Source organism: Eumetopias jubatus, unplaced genomic scaffold (assembly GCF_037043125.1).
Source record: "Eumetopias jubatus isolate StellerSeaLion01/CBP00866 unplaced genomic scaffold, mEumJub1_p1.0 scaffold_8, whole genome shotgun sequence".
NCBI lineage: Eukaryota > Metazoa > Chordata > Mammalia > Carnivora > Otariidae > Eumetopias > Eumetopias jubatus.
The window spans coordinates 42,451,264-42,470,211 of NW_028274814.1; the positions used below are offsets into that span (position 1 = coordinate 42,451,264).

Consider the following 18,948-nt stretch of genomic DNA (forward strand, 5'->3'; position numbering starts at 1 on the left):
GAGCTTGAATTCGAGCAAGGGGACACAGATAGTAATGAAATGTAGAACGAGTCCAGTGTCATCATAGAAGAGCCGTGAAGAAGAGAAAGGCAGGGCAGAGGCCAGAAATCTGCCTTTTGAACCAGTCTCTGCCATTTTACATGACCCAGGTCATGCCAAAGCAGGCGGTCTAGGGGTCCTGCTTGGAGAAACACGGACATAAGCAGAGCACCAGAAAGCAGGAGCCAGTGAAAGAAAACACCCTGAAGAAATAGTATAGGAGAGCACGGGCTGAATGCTTCCCAACTGAAGGGTACTGAATACAAAAAAGCCCCAATTGATAAAAATAACCCCTTGTCAGTTTAAGTGTCTTTCAGGGGTGATGATCGTAGCACTTCTAGAATGTCCTTATCATTATCTGATGCACGCTTGTCAGAAAAATCCATAAACAATTTTAAAGTTATAGATTGCAAGTCTACTCAGCATGCCAATGAAATCAGTTTATCTTTAGTAATGGTTCAAATGTTTGCTTTCTATGTGGAAGTGAAATCACTTGCTCTGTTGGCTGGGTTTATATGGGTTATGTTTCAGGTATGATAGAGATTTAATAGAGAGTGTTATTTGCATTCTAACTTCAGATAGTCTCTCTCGAATCCTTTTATAAAAATAAGTTTTTATTGGAATTGTAATTTGGATAGTGACTTAAAAGTCACATGTATGCCTTTAAAAGTAGTTAAAATCTCTAAAGATAATATACAAATGGCCGAAAAACATATGAAAAGATGCCCGATATCAGTATCATTAGGGAAGTACAAATCAGTCAGAATGAGATGTCATCCCACACCCATTAGGATGTCAAAAAACAGAAAATAACAAGTGTTGGTGAGGATGTGGAGAACTTAGAACGCTTGAGCGCTAGTAGTGGCATTTCCGGTGTGGAAAACAGGACCACAGGTCCTCAAAAAATTAAAAATAGAAGTATCATATGATCTAGCAATCCCACTTCTGGGTTTATATCCCAGAAGAATTGAAAGCAGGGTCTCAGATATTTGCACACCTGTGTATATAGCAGCATTCTTCACAATAGCTAAGAGATGGAAGGAACCCAAATGCCCATCAGCAGATTAATGGATAAACACCATGTGGTCTCATGTACAGTGGGATATTCAGCCTTGAAAAGGAAGGAAATCCTGTCATGTGCTGCAGTTTGGATGGACCTTAAGGACTTTATGCTAGGTGAAATAAGCCAGGCACAGAAGACAAATACTGTGTGATTCCACTTAGAAGAGGTATCTAAAATAGTCAAATTCATAGAAACAAAGTAGAATGGTGGTTAGCAGAGACTGGGGAGAGGCAGGAATGGGAGTTGTTTAATGGGTACAGTTTCAGTTTTGCAAGATGAAAAGGTTCCAAGTCTGTTGCACAACAATGTGAGTATGTTCAACACTACTGAACTCCACACGTAAAAAGGATTAAGATAGTAAATTTTGTTAGTGTGTGTTTTTTTTTTTTAACCACAATTAGAAATTTTTTTAAAAGAAGGAAATAGTCATTTTTTTAAAAGTAACTGGTTTGGTTCCAAGTTGTTTTTCTTATTCAATTTTGCATAAACAAATATTTTTGAGATGAAATATGAGCCACAGTACTGAAAGAGGAATAGATTTAATTTCAAGTTCTGTACAGTTGAATGGTGATTTAGGATATAGAAAACACTGAAAATAGGAAAGAAAACATTTATTGAAATATGTGCTTCTGAAGTAATGCTGGATGTGAGGACTGCAAAAAAAATTTCTAACAAAATTATTCTCACTTCCTTTGGACGGATTCAAGACCTGTTAACTGGGGGGAAATGTACTTGTCAAATGGTGATTTTACTGTGAATTCTGATAATGAGGGTCATTATCATTATAACTAAGACAGTAGTCACTACAGGAAGCTGTTGCAACAGTGACTTGTCAATAAATGGAATGTCTTAATCCTTGGATCTGAGACTGGTTAGGACACTGGGAGAAAATAATGCAAATTGTTTACATAGTAGTATACATTCTTAGGTTCTAAGAAGTATCCCCTATCTAGCGTCATTTGTGTACTAAAATGACTACTACTTCTCCAGCTCTTTGAGAGCTGGTTTGGTTTTTTTCCCCTGTTACATTGTTATGGTTTCCACCAAACTACAAGTATGGCTCTTCTCCCTATGAAATGCCATGTGGTCCACCCTGGGAAGCAGTCCTTCTGTTAGAGGGAGCTGGCTCATTAGCTGTGGTGAGAACTGCCCACTGGCCTGTGCCATGGATACACTAAGCTTTAGACAGAATTTTCTCCTTGTCTCTCTAACTTTTTCTGTCCCCTACTGGAGCATGCAAAAGCCTTATACTGTCTTCTGCCTGTGTAAGCCTCCTTAAACTCTTCCAGCCAAGCCTGCTTTACCTTTAAGTTGAAAGATAAACCTGTTCCTCTTCATGTTTAGTGTACTTTAAGGGGCAGTACAATCAGTGTATTTTCTTTCACCCTAAGCCAGCGATGACTGGCAACTCTCCAGTGCCCTCAGAGTGATTGTCTATTGCACTTGAATATGTAACTGGTATCATTTCAGACAACCTGAAGTTATTTTGGAGCAGGATCCTTTTCTTTAGGTGACATGTCAGAATTCTCCCCCTGTACTGATTCACCCTAGATGAGAAGAAGGATCATTGTGACCTTCAGGAGAGAAACAAAAATGAAAATTGGAGAGAACAAAGACTTTTTTTTTCTTTCTTTTTTTTTATTATGTTATGTTAATCACCATACATTACATCATTAGTTTTTGATGTAGTGTTCCATGATTCATTGTTCGCTTATAACACCCAGTGCTCCATGCAGAACGTGCCCTCTTTAATACCCATCATCAGGCTTACTAGTCCCCCCAACCTTCTCCCCTCTAGAACCCTCAGTTTGTTTCTCAGTCCATAGTCTCTCATGGTTCTTCTCCCCCTCCGATTTCCCGCGCCTTCATTTTTTCCTTCCTACTATCTTTTTTTTTTTTAACATATAATGTATTATTTGTTTCAGAGGTACAGGTCTGTGATTCAACAGTCTTACACAATTCACAGCGCTCACCATAGCACATACCCTCCCCAGTGTCTATCACCCAGCCACCCCATCCCTCCCACCCCCCACCACTCCAGCAACCCTCAGTTTGTTTCCTGAGATTAAGAATTCCTCCTATCAGTGAGGTCATATGATACATGTCTTTCTCTGATTGACTTATTTTGCTCAGCATAATACCCTCTAGTGCCATCCACGTCATTGCAAATGGCAAGATTTCATTCCTTTTGATGGCTGCATAATATTCCATTGTGTGTGTGTGTGTGTGTGTGTGTGTGTGTGTGTGTGTGTGTGTGTGTGTGTGTATACACATATATATATATACCACATCTTTATCCATTCATCTGTCAATGGACAGCTTGGCTCTTTCCATAGTTTGGCTATTGTGGACATTGCTGCTATAAACATCGGGGTGCACGTACCCCTTCAGATCACTATATTTGTGTCTTTGGGGTAAATACCTAGTAGTGCAATTGCTGCGTCATAGGGCAGCTGTATTTTCCACTTTTTGAGGAACGTCCATACTGTTTTCCAGAGTGGCTGCACCAGCTTGCATTCCCACCAACAGTGTAGGAGGGTTCCCCTTTCTCCACATCCCTGCCAACATCTGTCGTTTCCTGACTTGTTAATTTTAGCCATTCTGACGGGTGTGAGGTGGTATCTCATTGAGGTTTTGATTTGGATTTCCCTGATGCCGAGCGATGTTGAACACTTTTTCATGTGTCTGTTGGCCAATTGGATGTCTTTGCAGAAATGTCTGTTGATGTCTTCTGCCCATTTCTTGATTGGATCATTTGTTCTTTGGTGTTGAGTTTAAGAAGTTCTTTATAGATTTTGGATACTAGCCCTTTATCTAATATGTCATTTCCAAATATCTTCTCCCATTCTGTCAGTTGTCTTTTGGTTTTGTTGACTGTTTCTTTTGCTGTGCAAAAGCTTTTTATCTTGATGAGGTCCCAATAGTTCATTTTTGCCCTTGCTTCCCTTGTCTGTGACGATGTGTCTAGGAAGAAATTGTTGCGGCTGAGGTCGAAGAGGTTGCTGCCTGTGTTCTCCTTTAGGATGTTGATGGACTCCTGTCTCACATTTAGGTCTTTCAACCATTTGGAGTCTATTTTTGTGTGTGGTGTAAGGAAATGGTTCAGTTTCATTCTTCTGCATGTGGCTGTCCAATTTTCCCAACACCATTTGTTGAAGAGACTGTCTTTATTCCATTGGACATTCTTTCCTGCTTTGTCGAAGATTAGTTGACCATAGAGTTGCGGGTCCATTTCTGGGCTCTCTATCCTGTTCCATTGATCTATGTGTCTGTTTTTTGCCGGTATCATCCTGTCTTGATGATAACAGCTTTGTAATAGAGCTTGAAGTTGGAATTGTGATGCCACCAGCTTTGCTTTTCTTTTTCAACATTCCTCTGACTATTCGAGGTCTCTTCTGGTTCCATACAAATATTAGGATTATTTGTTCCATTTCTTTGAAAAAAGTAGATGGTATTTTGATAGGGATTGCATTGAATGTGTAGATTGCTCTAGGTAGCATTGACATCTTCACAATGTTTATTCTTCCAATCCATGAGCATGGAATGTTTTTCCATTTCTTTGTGTCTTCCTCAGTTTCTTTCATGAGTATTTTATAGTTTTCTGAGTACAGATTCTTTGCCTCTTTGGTTAGATTTTTTCCTAGGTATCTTATGGTTTTGGGTGCAATTGTAAATGGGATCGACTCCTTGATTTGTCTCTCTTCTGTCTTGTTGTTGGTAGATAGGAATGCCACTGATTTCTGTGCATTGATTTTATATCCTGACACTTTACTGAATTCTTATATGAGTTCTAGCAGTTTTGGGGTGGAGTCTTTTGGGTTTTCCACATACAGTATCATATCATCTGCCAAGAGTGAGAGTTTGACTTCTTTGCCGATTTGGATGCCTTTGATTTCTTTTTGTTGTCTGATTGCTGTGGCTAGGACTTCTGATACTATGTTGAATAGCAGTGGTGATAGTGGACATCCCTGCCGTGTTCCTGACCTTAGGGGAAAAGCTCTCAGCTTTTCCCCATTGAGAATGATATTGGCTGTAGGTTTTTCATAGTTGGCTTTTATGATATTGAGGTATGTACCCTCTATCCCTATACTCTGAAGAGTTTTGATCAAGGAAGATGCTGTACTTTGTCAAATGCTTTTCTGCATCTATTGAGAGGATCATATGATTCTTGTTCTTTCTTTTGTTAATGTATTGTATCACGTTGATTGATTTGTGGATGTTGAACCAAACTTTCAGCCCAGGGATAAATCCCACTTGGTCGTGGTGAATAATCCTTTTAATGTACTGTTGGATCCTATTCGCTGCGATTTTGGTGAGAATTTTTGCATCCATGTTCATCAAGGATATTGGTCTGTAATTCTCCTTTTTGATGGGGTCCTTGTCTGGTTTGGGGGATCAAGGTAATGGTGGCCTCATAAAACGAGTTTGGAAGTTTTCCTTCCATTTCTATTTTTTGGAACAGTTTCAGAAGAAGAGGTATTAATTCTTTAAATGTTAGGTAGAATTCCGCTGGGAAGCCATCTGGCCCTGAGTTTTTGTTTGTTGGGAGATTTTTCATGACTGCTTCAAATTCCTTAGTGGTTATAGGTCTGTTAGGTTTTGTATTTCTTCCTGGTTCAGTTTTGGTAGTTTATACCACTCTAGGAGTGCATCCATTTCTTCCAGATTTTGTAATTTGTTGGCTTATAGTTGCTCATCATATGTTCTTATAATTGTATTTCTTTGGTGTTGGTTGTGATCTCTCCTCTTTCATTCATGATTTTATTTTTTTGGGTCATTTCTCTTTTCTTTTTGATAAGTCTGGCCAGGGATTTATCAATCTTGTTAATTCTTTCAAAGAACCAGCTCCTAGTTTCGTTGATCTGTTCTACTCTTCTTTTGGTTTCTCTTTCACTGATTTCTGCTCTGCTCTTTATTATTTCTCTTCTCCTGCTAGGTGTAGGCTTTCTTTGCTGTTCTTTCTCCAGCTCCTTCAGGTGTTGGGTTAGGTTGTGTATTTGAGACCTTTCCTGTTTCTTGAGAAAGGCTTGTATTGCTACATACTTTCCTCTTAGGACTGCCTTTGCTGCGTCCCAAAGATTTTGAACAGTTGTGTTTTCATTTTCATTGGTTTCCATGATTTTTTTTAATTCTTTAATTTCCTGGTTGACCCATTCATTCTTTAGTAGGATGCTCTTTAGCCTCCATGTATTTGAGTTCTTTCTGACTTTCCTCTTGTAATTGAGTTCTAGTTTCAAAGCACTGTGACTCAAAAATATGCAGGGAATGATCCCAGTCTTTTGGTACTGGTTGAGACCTGATTTGTGACCTAGGATGTGATCTATTCTGGAGAATGTTCCATGGGCACTAGAGAAGAATGTGTATTCTGTTGCTGTGGGGTGGAATGTTCTGAATATATTTGTGAAGTCCATTTGGTCCAGTGTGTCATTTAAAGTCTTTACTTCCTTGTTGATCTTTTGCTTAGATGATCTGTCCATTTCAGTGAGGGGGGTGTTAAAGTCCCCCACTATTATTGTATTGTTGTCAATGTGTTTCTTTGGTTTTGTTATTAATTGCCTTATATAATTGGCTGCTCCCATGTTAGGGGCATAGATATTTACAATTATTAGATCTTCTTGTTGGATAGACCCTTTAAGTATAATATAGTGTCCTTCCTCATCTCTTATTATAATCTTTGGTTTAAAATCTAATTTGTCTGATATAAGAATTGCCACCCCAGCTTTCTTTTGGTGTCCATTAGCATGGTAAATGGTTTCCCACCCCCTCACTTTCAATCTGGAGGTGTCTTTGGGTCTAAAATGAGTCTCTTGCAGACAGCATATCGATGGGGCTTGTTTCTTCATCCAATCTAATGGCCTTTGTATTTTGATTGGGGCATTTTGCCTATTTACATTCAGGGTAATTATTGAAGATATGAATTTTGTGCCATTGTATTGCCTGTAAGGTGACTGTAACTGTATATTGTCTGTGTTCCTTTCTTGTCTATGTTACTTTTAGGCTCTCTCTTTGCTTAGAGGACCCCTTTCAATATTTCTTGTAGGGCTGGTTTCATGTTTGCAAATTCCTTTAGTTTTTGTTTGTCCTGGAAGCTTTTTATCTCCTATTTTCAATGACAGCCTAGCTGGGTATAGTATTCTTGGCTGCATATTTTTCTCATTTAGTGCTCTGAATATATCATGGCAGTCCTTTCTGGCCTGACTCGTCTCTGTGATGGTCTGTTGCCAATCTAATGTTTGTACCATTGTAGGTTACAGATCTCTTCTCCCGAGCTGCTTTCAGGATTTTCTCTTTGTTGCTGAAACTTGTAAGTTTTACTATAAGATGTTGGGGTGTTGACCTATTTTTATTGATTTTGAGAGGGGTTCTCTGTGCCTCCTGGTTTTTGATGCCTGTTTCCTTCCCCAAATTCGGGAAGTCTCTTGCTATAATTTGCTCCAATATACTTTCTGCCCCTCTCTGTCTTACTTCTTCTGGGATCCCAATTATTCTGATGTTGTTTCGTCTTATGATATCACTTATCTCTCGAATTCTGCCCTCGTGATCCCGTAGTTGTTTATCTCTCTTTTTCTCAGCTTCTTTTTTTCCCCATCATTTGGTCTTCTAGATCACTATTTCTCTCTTCTGCCTCATTTATCCTAGCAGTTAGAGCCTCCATTTTTTATTGCACCTCATTAATAGCCTTTTTGTTTTCAACTTGGTTAGATGTTAGTTCTTTTATTTCTCCAGAAAGGGTTTCTCTAATATCTTCCATGCTTTTTTCAAGCCCAGGTAGTATCTTTAAAATCGTCGTTCTGAACTCTAGTTCTGACGTCTTACTAATGTCCATATTGATTAGGTCCCTGGCAGTCGGTACTGCTTCTTGTTTGTTTGTTTGTTTTTTTTTTTGGAGGTGATTTTTTCCGTCTTGTCATTTTGTCCAGAGGAGAATAGATGAATGAGAGAACAAAATGGTAACAGGGTAACAACGACCCCAGAAAAAGATACACTAAACAAATCAGAAGAGACCTTCCAGAAAGTGGTTGCTGTTCTGTTCAGAGAATTACTGCTATTCTTTTCTTCGATCTCCTGTTGTGTTCGTAGGTGTTCAGAATGGTTTGATCCCTATCTAACTGAATTCTTGGGACCAGACGAAATTTAGGTCTCCTACTCCTCTGCCATCTTGGTCCTCCCCTTCACTGAGAACGTACAGCTTAAGAATTCTTAAGGACATCTGAAGATTCACAGAATCCATAACCCCATTGTTTGGGCCTTCCAGATTTGCCAATATGGTGTGTTAATGACTTGGGATTCTGGGAGCTCTGTCTTCCCACCACCAAATTATTTTAACTACTTTCTTTGTTGACTGATGATGATCAGTTGGACCCCATCTTTAGAAAAGTTTGATAAACGCTCAGCATCAGGGAAATCCAAATCAAAACCTCAATGAGATACCACCTCACACCAGTCAGAACGGCTAAAATTAACAAGTCAGGAAACGACAGATGTTGGCGGGGATTCGGAGAAAGGGGAACCCTCCTACACTGTTGGTGGGAATGCAAGCTGGTGCAGCCACTCTGGAAAACAGTATGGATGTTCCTCAAACAGTTGAAAATAGAGCTACCATATGATCCAGTAATTGCACTACTGGGTATTTACCACAAAGATACAAATGTAGGGATCCGAAGGGGTACGTGCACTCCGATGTTTATAGCAGCAGTGTCCACAATAGCCAAACTGTGGATAGAGCCAAGATGTCCTTCGACAGATGAATGGATAAAGAAGATGTGGTATATATACACAATGGAATATTATGCCGCCATCAAAAGGGATGAGCTCTTGCCATTTGCAACGACGTGGATAGAACTGGAGGGGGTTATGCTGAGTGAAATAAGTCAATCAGAGAAAGACATGTATCATATGACCTCACTGATAGGAGGAATTCTTAATCTCAGGAAACAAACTGAGGGTTGCTGGAGTGGTGGGGGGTGGGAGGGATGGGGTGGCTGGGTGATAGACATTGGGTAGGGTATGTGCTATGGTGAGCGCTGTGAATTGTGCAAGACTGTTGAATCACAGATCTGTACTTCTGAAACAAATAATGCAACATATGTTAAGAAAAAAGAAAAAGAAGAAGATAGCAGGAGGGGAAGAATGAGGGGGAGTAAGTTGGACAGGGAGACGAACCATGAGAGACGATGGACTCTGAAAAACAAACTGAGGGTTCTAGAGTGGATGAGGGTGGGGGGATGGGTTAGCCTGGTGATGGGTATTAAAGAGGCACGTTCTGCGTGGAGCACTGGGTGTTATGCACAAACAATGAATCATGGAACACTACTTCAAAAACTGATGATGTAATGTATGGTGATTAACATAACAATAAAAATTTATTTAAAAAGTTTGATAAATAGAGTTTATTCAGCTCCTACCATTTATCCTCAAGCCAAGAAAAGAATATATACACTACCGAAACTGTTGGATAGGAAGTTTTGTCCTCCAAGAGTCTATATTTTGAAATTTTGGAGGAACTCCCCTACTTGCCCTCCCCAAACCTAGATCCTTTTGGAACTCCAGAAATAATTATTTGATTTTACAAAGTACTATTTATAGCAGCCTTCGTGTGGTCTGCTGGCATCATATGACTAATTTTATATAACCCAGTAATCATTATGTGACTATGTGGGTTGATTACTCTCATCTGTTTTTAAGTTTTTATTTGTGTGGAAAGAATGAATAAGGAAATTGCCATTTGAAGATCATAATGACGTCGTTAATTGAGGCAGAGACCATCAGTGGAAGGCTGATGAGGACCTTCACAGTGAGAGTTCGAGCCAAGTGAGCCAACTAAGGGTAGGACGTATGTTATGTGCTTTCTGATCTGATGTAATAGGAAGTACAGAGCATCACTTATGAAGTATGTTCTTACAAAAAAAAATAATAAGGTGAGACTGATCCTAATTGAGCCTTGGGAAAATTCCAACTCACAGAATGAGCTAAATGACACCATGAGGAAGAAAACAGACAAATCCAGAATATTGGAAGTTCTATAGGACAACTGACCTGGTTACTTCAACAAGTCAAAGGCATTGAGGGGAAAAAGGAAGGGCTATTGCTCTATTTAAATATGATTAATAATGACTGGATAGAAGGTGAATCCAAGAAACTGTTGTTGATACTGTAAGATATGATAATGACATTCCTGTGTTTAAAAAAAAAGCCTAGGTGTTTTAGAGATGTACTCTGAAGTATCTAGGAGTGTAATGAGCTGATGCCTTGGATTTATTTTAAAATACTCCAAGGAGGAAGGGGAAGAGAAGATGAGAGAGATGAAACAAATGTAGAAAAGTATTGATGAATATTGAGTCTGAGTGGTAGTTTATTATCGTCTATCGTTGTGTATTGTTGGAAGTGTTTATGTATTTTTTTATATAAAATTTATTATTTCCTACAGATAGGTAAATATTATATATGCTGAGCCTAACAGTAGTTATCTCTAAGTGGCGAGATTAAGAGTGGATTTTCTTTTGCCTTGATATTTCTTTGGTGTGCTCTATATTTCCTGCAAAAAGCATGTACTGTTTTATAATAAAAAATGTAAAGAAGTTTTTATGAATGTAGTATTACTCCTTATTTACACTTAGTATTCAGAATTTATTAGTTATAAGACATGGTTTTCTGACTCCCCTCCCCCGGCCTTTCCCAAAACAGAAGAATCATTGCTTAGCTATCAGATATTCTTTTTTAAAATGAAATTTAATTTATTAAATTCAATTAATTAACATATACTGTGTTATTAGTTTCAGAGGTAGAGGTCAGTGATTCATCAGTCTTATATAACACCCAGTGCTCATTACATCGTGTGCCCTCCTTAATGCCCATCACTCAGATACCCCATCCTCTCACCCACCTCCCCTCCAGCAACCCTCAGTTTATTTCCTAGTTAAGAGTCTCTCATGGTTTTTTTCCCTCTCTGATTTCGTCTATTTTATTTTTTCCTCCCTTCCTCTATGAGCCTCTGTTTTTTTGTTTCTTAAATTCCACATATGAGTAACACCATATGATAATTGTCTTTCTCTGATTGACTTATTTTGCTTAGCTTAATACCCTCTAGTTCCATCCACGTTGTTGCAAATGGCAAGATTTCTTTTTTTTTTTGATGGCTGAGTAATAGTCCACATCTTCTTTATCCATTCATCTGTCAATGGACATCTTGGCTCTTTCCATAGTTTGGCCATTGTGGACATTGCTGCCATAAACATTGGGATGCAGGTACCCCTTCAGATCACTATGTTTGTATCCTTTGGATAAATACCTAATAGTGCACTACCTGGGGAACCTCTATACTGTTTTCCAGAGTGGCTGTACCAGCTTGCATTCCCACCAGGAGTGTAAGAGAGTTCCCTTTTCTCTGCATCCTTGCCAACATTTGTTGTTTCCTGACTTGTTAATTTTAGCCATTCTGATTGGTGTGAGGTGGTATCTCATTGAGGTTTTGATTTGTATTTCCCTGATGATGAATGGTGGTGAGCATTTTTTCATGTGTCTGTTGGCTATTTGTGTGTCTTCTTTGGAGAAGTGTCTGTTCATGCCTTCTGCCCATTTCTTGACTGGATTATTTGTTTTTTCGGTATTTACTAAGTTCTTTATAGATCTTGGATATTAGCCTTTTATCTGAAAAGATATTTGCAAATATCTTCTCCCATCTGTGAGTTGCCTCTTTGTTTTGTTTACTGTTTCCTTTGCTGTGCAGAAACTTTTTATCTTGATGAAGTGCCAATAGTTCATTTTTGCTTTTGTTTCCCTTGCCTTTGGAGATGTGTCTAGCAAGAATTTGCTGTGGCCGAGGTCACAGAGGTTGCTGCCTGTGTTCTCGTCTAGGATTTTGATGGATTCCTGTCTCACATTTAGGTCTTCCATCCATTTTGAGTCTATTGTTGTGTATGGTGTAAGAAAATGGTCCAGTTTCATTCTTCTGCATGTTGCTCTCTAGTTTTCCCAACACTATTTGTTGAAGAGACTGTCTTTTTTCCATTGGTTATTCTTTCCTCCTTTGTTGAAGATTAGTTGACCATAGAGTTGAGCGTCCATTTCTGGGGTCTCTGTTCTGTTCCACTGATCTGTGCGTCTGTTTTTGTGCCAGTACCATACTGTCTTGATGATGACAGCTTTGTAATAGAGCTGGAAGTCTGGAATTGTGATGCCACCAGCTTTGGTTTTCTTTTTCAATATTCCTTTGGTTATTCGGGGTCTTTTCTGGTTCCATACAAATTTTAGGATTATTTGTTCCAACTGTGTGAAATATGTTGATTTCCAGAGCAGCCGTAGCTACTTAACATATCACCCCACTAGCTTGTATCATCCCATATAATACAGAGAAGAGCTTGTGGGAAATGAAAGGTGTGTCCCAAATGAAATCATACGTAGGATTATCAGTTAATATGTTGTGGTATGGTTAGTCTCTTCTCGATTCCTAATGGGTTTCTATTCTAGAATGTTGAAGTTTGTTTGATTAAAGGAAAGTATACTGTTATTACCATCAAGGTCCTTGTTTTGAAGGAGTTGATAATATTATGCCGTACTTTAAAAAGTTACTAAGTTAAATTGGAAAAATTGGAAGTAAAGATTACTGATGGGAAATTATAATGATAATAGTAAGAGCAAACAGTTCTGTTTTGCTTGCTGTTTGCCACATGTTATTCTAAATGCTTTACCTATATTAACTCATTTAATCTGCACAACAACCCTCTCATGTAGGCTTTATGACGATCTTCATTTTATACATAGGAAACTTAAGCACGGTGAGGTGAGCGGCCTGTCTGAGGTCACACAAAGTGTAAGCAGAGGGGCCAGCATTCAAACCCAGGCAACCATGCTGTCAGTCCTGTGGTGGCATAGCATAGCACGAGGTGCCCAAGAATTGAGTGCAAAGGCTGTAAAGTCGAGGCAATAGACCTCACTTTGTTTAAAAATTGAAGTAAATTGACATACAATGTTATATTAGTTTCAGGTATACATGGAAGCCTCACTTTTTAGAACAGAGATCAAGTATGTAATCCTCTGTTTTAGATGAAGAGTCTGAGGATGACTCTGATTTTAATGAGAGTGAAGACAATGATGAAGGCTTCACTAAGGGAAAAAATAAAGTGAAAGAAATTAAGAAGAAAGAAGTGAGGGTAAAATCCCCAGTTGAAAAGAAGGAGAAGAAACCTAAATCCAAATGTGATACTTTGGGTAAGCCTAGTCCAAAACACTTAATTTTATAAAGGGAATGTATTTGGTTTATTTAATGTTTTTCTTCTCTCTGCCTTTGTTCTCCTTAACATTTTGCCAGTGTTCACTTCTAGCTAAGATACACAGAAGGAAAGGGGTGGTGGGGAAGGGAGAAAAGCAGCTGAGAGTTCTGAGCCCCACTGTCTGTGGAGCTTTTACTAGAATTACCCTCCTGCAGCACTGACGGTCCCCCTCCGAGATGGCTAGGGTCACCTGCATTTTACGGTGAGAAAACTGAGGCTCAGGTTAAAGAATTTGTTGGAATTCTTCCAACTAATTATGTGAGCTGCTGGAATTTGCACCCATGTTTGTCCATTTAGAGCCCAAGCTCCAGCCACTGGACCACATTTTTTCCAGGTAGCAAACAGGGAAGTTTGCATGATTCTCATTTCTTGCTTTCAGTCTTGACTTAGTCTTTGATTTGAGATCCCTCTTTGCCACATGTTTTGGGCTTCTTTGGTTTTCCTTCCTTCCTTTCCTTCTTTTTTTTTTTTTTTTTAAAGATTTCATTTATTTGAGAGAGCGAGAGCACAAGCTGGGGGAGCAGCAGAGGGAGAGGGAGAAGCAGGCTCCCTGCTGAGCAGGGAGCCGGACGCAGGGTTTGACTCCAGGACCCTGAGGTCACGACCTGAGCTTTTTACTAGTCTAGTGACTGAACTCTATTAGAGTCCAAGTTCCTTGGGAACAAGATCCATGAGCTATACTCTTTGTAACCCTAGAGCCTAATATATTGTCTCATTGACATGTACTGATGAGACACTTTTATGTAATGGCTACAGATATAGACTTTGGACCTGGTTCCTAATCCTGGCTCAGGTACTTAGCAGCTATTAGACTTTAGGCAGATTACTTAGCCTGTTTCCTTATCTGATAGTGGGGATAGCAATATCTGTATCAGAGTTGCTCTGAGAGTTAAAGATAGTGTATGTGGAATGCTTACCACACTGCCTTGCCTACAAATGCTCATAAAAATGGCTATTCTTAGGCTCTCAGTGAATGTTTGTGTATAATAAGAGTTTTCCAAATTTATGATATTGCCTTTTTAATTTTTATAAGATTATGTAAGTTGATTCATCAGTTGTATATAACACCCAGTGCTCATTACTTTCTCTCTCTCTCTCTCTCTCTCTCTCTCTGTGTGTGTGTGTGTGTGTGTGTGTGTATTTTTTTTTTTTTAAGTGACTTCAGGAGACTCTGTTCCAGCTGCTGTGAAATCAGAATCTCAGCCTTCACCAAAAAAGGTTTCTCTTTCTTCAGAGGCCACTAGGAAATCATTACAAATATGCAGCCCTTCAGCTGAAAGCAGAAAATCTAAGTGGATCCCACCAGGTATGGCATATTTATTGATCAAGGGCAGGGGCTTGGAAAATTATCACTGGCAGATGTTTTTCCCTAGTTGTAAGTGTTTACACCATATTATTACATACTCTTCAAAACCAAGGTTTGTAATTGCTGCATTTATTCATCATATGTCATTCCCTTATACTTATATGCTTATATGCTTATACTGAGCATCCAGATTGTTTATTATTTTCTCAATGTCATAAGTAAGGTTGCAATAAGCACAAATGTCCTTATTTTAGAAATCTGTGGGTACATCCTTGACTATTTTCTTAGGACAAATTCCTAGTGGTGGAATTACAGTGTCAAAGAGTGTTAACATTTAACATTCCTGATATTTATTTTTGGCAAGAAATTGGTTTGCTCAAGACCCACTTGAGTCACAGTCTGACTAAAGCCTTGGGACCTGTACACAGGGCTTCCAGCATTTAACAAATGCCCTCGCAGACTTGACTTCTCTTCCTTTGTTTTTGCTCCACAACCAAGCCTCACTGATCCTTTAAGAATTCTTTGACCTTCACTTATCTCGACATTACCAAAAACCTAGTCCAGGCCTGTTCATTTCATGCCCAAACCACCTGTGGCCTCCTAACTAGTCCTGTATCCACTTCCTCTCACCCAACCACATGAACCGTCTAGTCCAGGGAGATTGATACTGTTTTTCTTCCTTAAACACAATGTGTGTCGTCTTCTGTCAGAGCCTCTCTCTGTCCACTTTCCTTCCTCTGGTATGTCTCTCCTCATTTGTCCCCTCTCCTTCTCTAAGTCATTTCAAATCTACTCAGGTTGGTTTACTTCTTTTCACTGACATTTCTTTTTTTTTTTTTAAGATGACTTTTTTTTAAAGATTTATTCATTTATTTTGAGAGAGTGAGAATGAGAGAGAGAGAGACAGAGACAGAGCACATGAGAGGGGGGAGGGTCAGAGGGAGAAGCAGGCTCCTCGCCGAGCAGGGACCCCGATGCGGGACTTGATCCTGGGACTCCAGGATCATGACCTGAGCCGAAGGCAGTCGCTTAACCAACTGAGCCACCCAGGCGCCCTCACTGACATTTCTTGATTGGTCCACAGTGGTCACCCCCTGATAACTAGGTATTAATAGACAGATTTCAGTCTGAGTCAGTATTTTTGTATTGCTCCCTGATGTTTATAGCAGCACTATCCACAATAGTCAAATTACAGAAAGAGCCCAGATACCCATCAACTGATGAATGGATAAAGAAGATGTGGTATATATATGCAATGGAATATTACTCAACCATCCAAAAGAATGAACTTTGCCATTTGGATGGAACTAGAGAGTATTATGCTAAACAAAATAAGTCAGGGAAAGACAAATACCATATGATCTCACTCATATGTGGAATTTAAGAAAAAAACGAGAAGAACATCGGGGAAGCAAAAAAAAAGGAGAGGAAGGCAAACCATAAGAGACTCTTAACTATAGAGAACAAACTGAGGGTTGCTGGAAGGGAGGTGGGTAGGGGATGGAGTAATGGGTGTTGGGCATCAAGGAGGGCATTTGTTGTGAGAAGCACTGGGTGTTATATATAAGTGAGGAGTCACTCAATTGTACTCCTGAAACTAATATTACATTATGTGTTACTAGAATTTAAATAAAAATTTGAAATATAAATAAAAAGCATTATTAAAAAAAGATTGCAGTCTGAGACTGCATGATTACTTAATGTCTCTTAATTACTTCATCTTGTAAAATATCAGGCACATATTGATTCAACAGTTCCACACACTACTCAGTGCTCACCATGATAAGCATAGTCACCATCTGTCCCCATACAATGTTATTACAATATTATTGACTATATTCCCTATGCTGGACTTTTCATCTCCGTGACTTATTTATTTCATAACTGGAAGTTTGTACGTCTTACCCTTTCATCCCCCTTATCTATTTCACCCATCCACTCCTACCCCCAGTCAGAGAAGGACAAATACCATATAATGTCACTTAAATAAACTAGTATAAATAAATAAAAAGAATATTTGTCATGTTTACAACAATGTAATATTTGAAAAAATAGATTCAAGGAGTATTTGTAAAAATTGCAGCATTTTCAAAAAATGCATTGGATTTTTCTGCTACTTTAGAAATTATAACTGCATGCAGTTCTTCATGCCTTTAAAACCAATGTTACTTTCTCCCAACTCACCTGTTTCAGCTTTTGTGCTTAAAGTTTTGGTGCCATTAACTTGCCTTCTGAGCATGTTTGAAAATAGGCAGTACTGTATTTTTTCTGCCCTTTAATACTGTTCATTCTTTTGATCTTGTTTATGGCTTGATAGAACTTATATACCACAGTAATCCGTATCTGCTTTTCTTTTTGCATCTTCTGTCTTAGAAGTTGATCTTTGTTAAGAGATTTCAAACACCGCCAGCAGCAAGTGCTATGCTTTCTTTCAGCGGTATCTGGAAGCAGCGGCAGTAGCAGGAGGAGGAGCCCCCCGGCAGGGGTGTCTGTTAAGTCTCCCAATCGGAGTCTCCGCCTTGGCTTGTCCAGATTAGCACGAGTTAAACCTTTACATCCAAGCGCCGCTAGCAGCTGAGTGTGGTGGTAAACAAATGTTTAAGAGAATTAGAGTTTTACAAGTGTGTTTATATTTGAAATGTGTTTCTATATAAGGAGGGCATCATAATATAAAGGAATCCTTTAAGGTCATGTGAATTGCCTCTACCTATTTTGTGATGATGTTCTCTGAAGCTCTTCAAGACTTCAAGAAAAGGATTGTTTATAAGAATTATTTTGTGATGTCATTTCCTTCTGAAGAACGTGTTCTCTTTTTCCTGTGTGTAATAAGTCGTCGTTAAGTGGTTGTCTGTTTGACAAGGAGAAGTCCACGTTGCATACTGTTCTAAGAAGATGATGTTGCTTTCCAGCTTTGTCTAATTTATGGCACCTTAACTTTCACTGTTGAGAGGTTATATGGCAAAAGGAAACATGCCCATTTTTTCCAGGAGACATTTCTGAAATCTTAACTTAGGTTGCATTGTCAGTTTTACTGCAAAGATGTTTCATATTTTAGCCAAATATTTTTATAGTAAGAATTCACAATTATTTTACACATTAAAATGGTTGCTATAATATGGCATATGTCTCCTACTCAGAAGTAGATGTTTATTATATAGCAAATAGAATTTCATGAGATTTTATGACGCTCTCATTGCCAAAACCTTTAATGAAAGTGGAAGAGTCTTGATATGCTCTTTTCCTTCATACCATTACATCCATCTATTTCTGATTGTCTCCATTTCACGATTAAATGAATGTTTTGCAAAAAAAAAATATGTTAGTCTTTTTGTTGTAAGTATAAAGGGGGGGAGAGCTGTTTCTTAGAATAATCACTTTGTGAAGCCAGTGATTAGAGGGTGGCTGTCAAGTACTTAGTCATCCCTATTATGATATTAGATAATACAGCTTTTCAGGAAGCTTAATGTGAATTTCTTATGAATAAAAATAGTTGTAGATATTTCACATTTTATGGTGAGAATTTCAACCAGCTCCTGATCACTTTTTAATAAAAATTCTTCAAATCATGTTAACCATTAGAGGCGCCTGGGTGCCTCAGTTGGTTAAGTGTCTGACTTGGTTTCAGCTCAGGTCATGATCTTGGGGTTGTGGGTTTGAGCTCCGTGCCGAACACAGAATCTCTCGAGATTCTTTCCTCTCCCTCTCCCTCCATCTCTGCTCCTCTCCTGCTCCTCAAAGTCTCTCTCTCTTTCTTGCTCAAATGGATAAGTAAAATCTTTTAAAAAATCATGTTAACCATTAAAACGTATAATATTATTGGTTCAGTTTTTCTTGGTTTATAGAAACATCTATGTTAATGTGAAAATAAGGAATTTAGAAAAATGATTAAAGTGAGCATTTGCAGGGGCGCCCGGGTGGCTCAGTCAGTTAAGCGTCTGCCTTCGGCTCAGGTCATGATCCCAGGGTCCTGGGCTCAAGCTCCGTGTCGGGGTCCTGGGCTCAAGCTCCGTGTCGGGCTCCTTGCTCAGTGGGGAGTCTGCTTCTCCCTCTCCCCCTACCCCCTGCTCATGCTGTGTCTCTCTCTCTCTCTCAAAGGAATAAAATCTTTAAAAAAAAATTGAGCATTTGCTTATTGCTATTGTACATTTTTTTCCTGTGTATATTTTTATACTGTTGTATACCACCTCACCTACCCCACTGCATCCCCTTCTTAAAACATGTATACAGTTACAAGGTATTAAGGTGCTCTATATGTTGCAGTTCAACAGTAA

The 18,948-nt window shown here is 38.9% G+C and overlaps 1 protein-coding gene across 4 annotated transcripts in view; it reads left to right on the forward strand.

The window, feature by feature from the left end:
• RAD51AP1 (RAD51 associated protein 1) overlaps positions 1-18,741 on the forward strand; it is a 30,310-nt gene extending 11,569 nt beyond the window's left edge. The window contains exons 7-9 of one of the 4 annotated variants that reach the window (XM_088025876.1): positions 13,145-13,309; positions 14,528-14,677; positions 17,113-18,741. In XM_088025876.1, coding sequence (XP_087882002.1) covers positions 13,145-13,309; positions 14,528-14,677; positions 17,113-17,255 — 458 coding nt within the window. In that variant the 3' untranslated portion in view covers positions 17,256-18,741. Of the gene's footprint in view, positions 1-13,144; positions 13,310-14,527; positions 14,678-17,050 lie in introns of all 4 variants that reach the window. The other 3 variants (XM_088025877.1, XM_088025878.1, XM_088025879.1) reach the window with 3 other exon arrangements.
• The last annotated feature ends 207 nt before the right edge of the window (positions 18,742-18,948 follow it).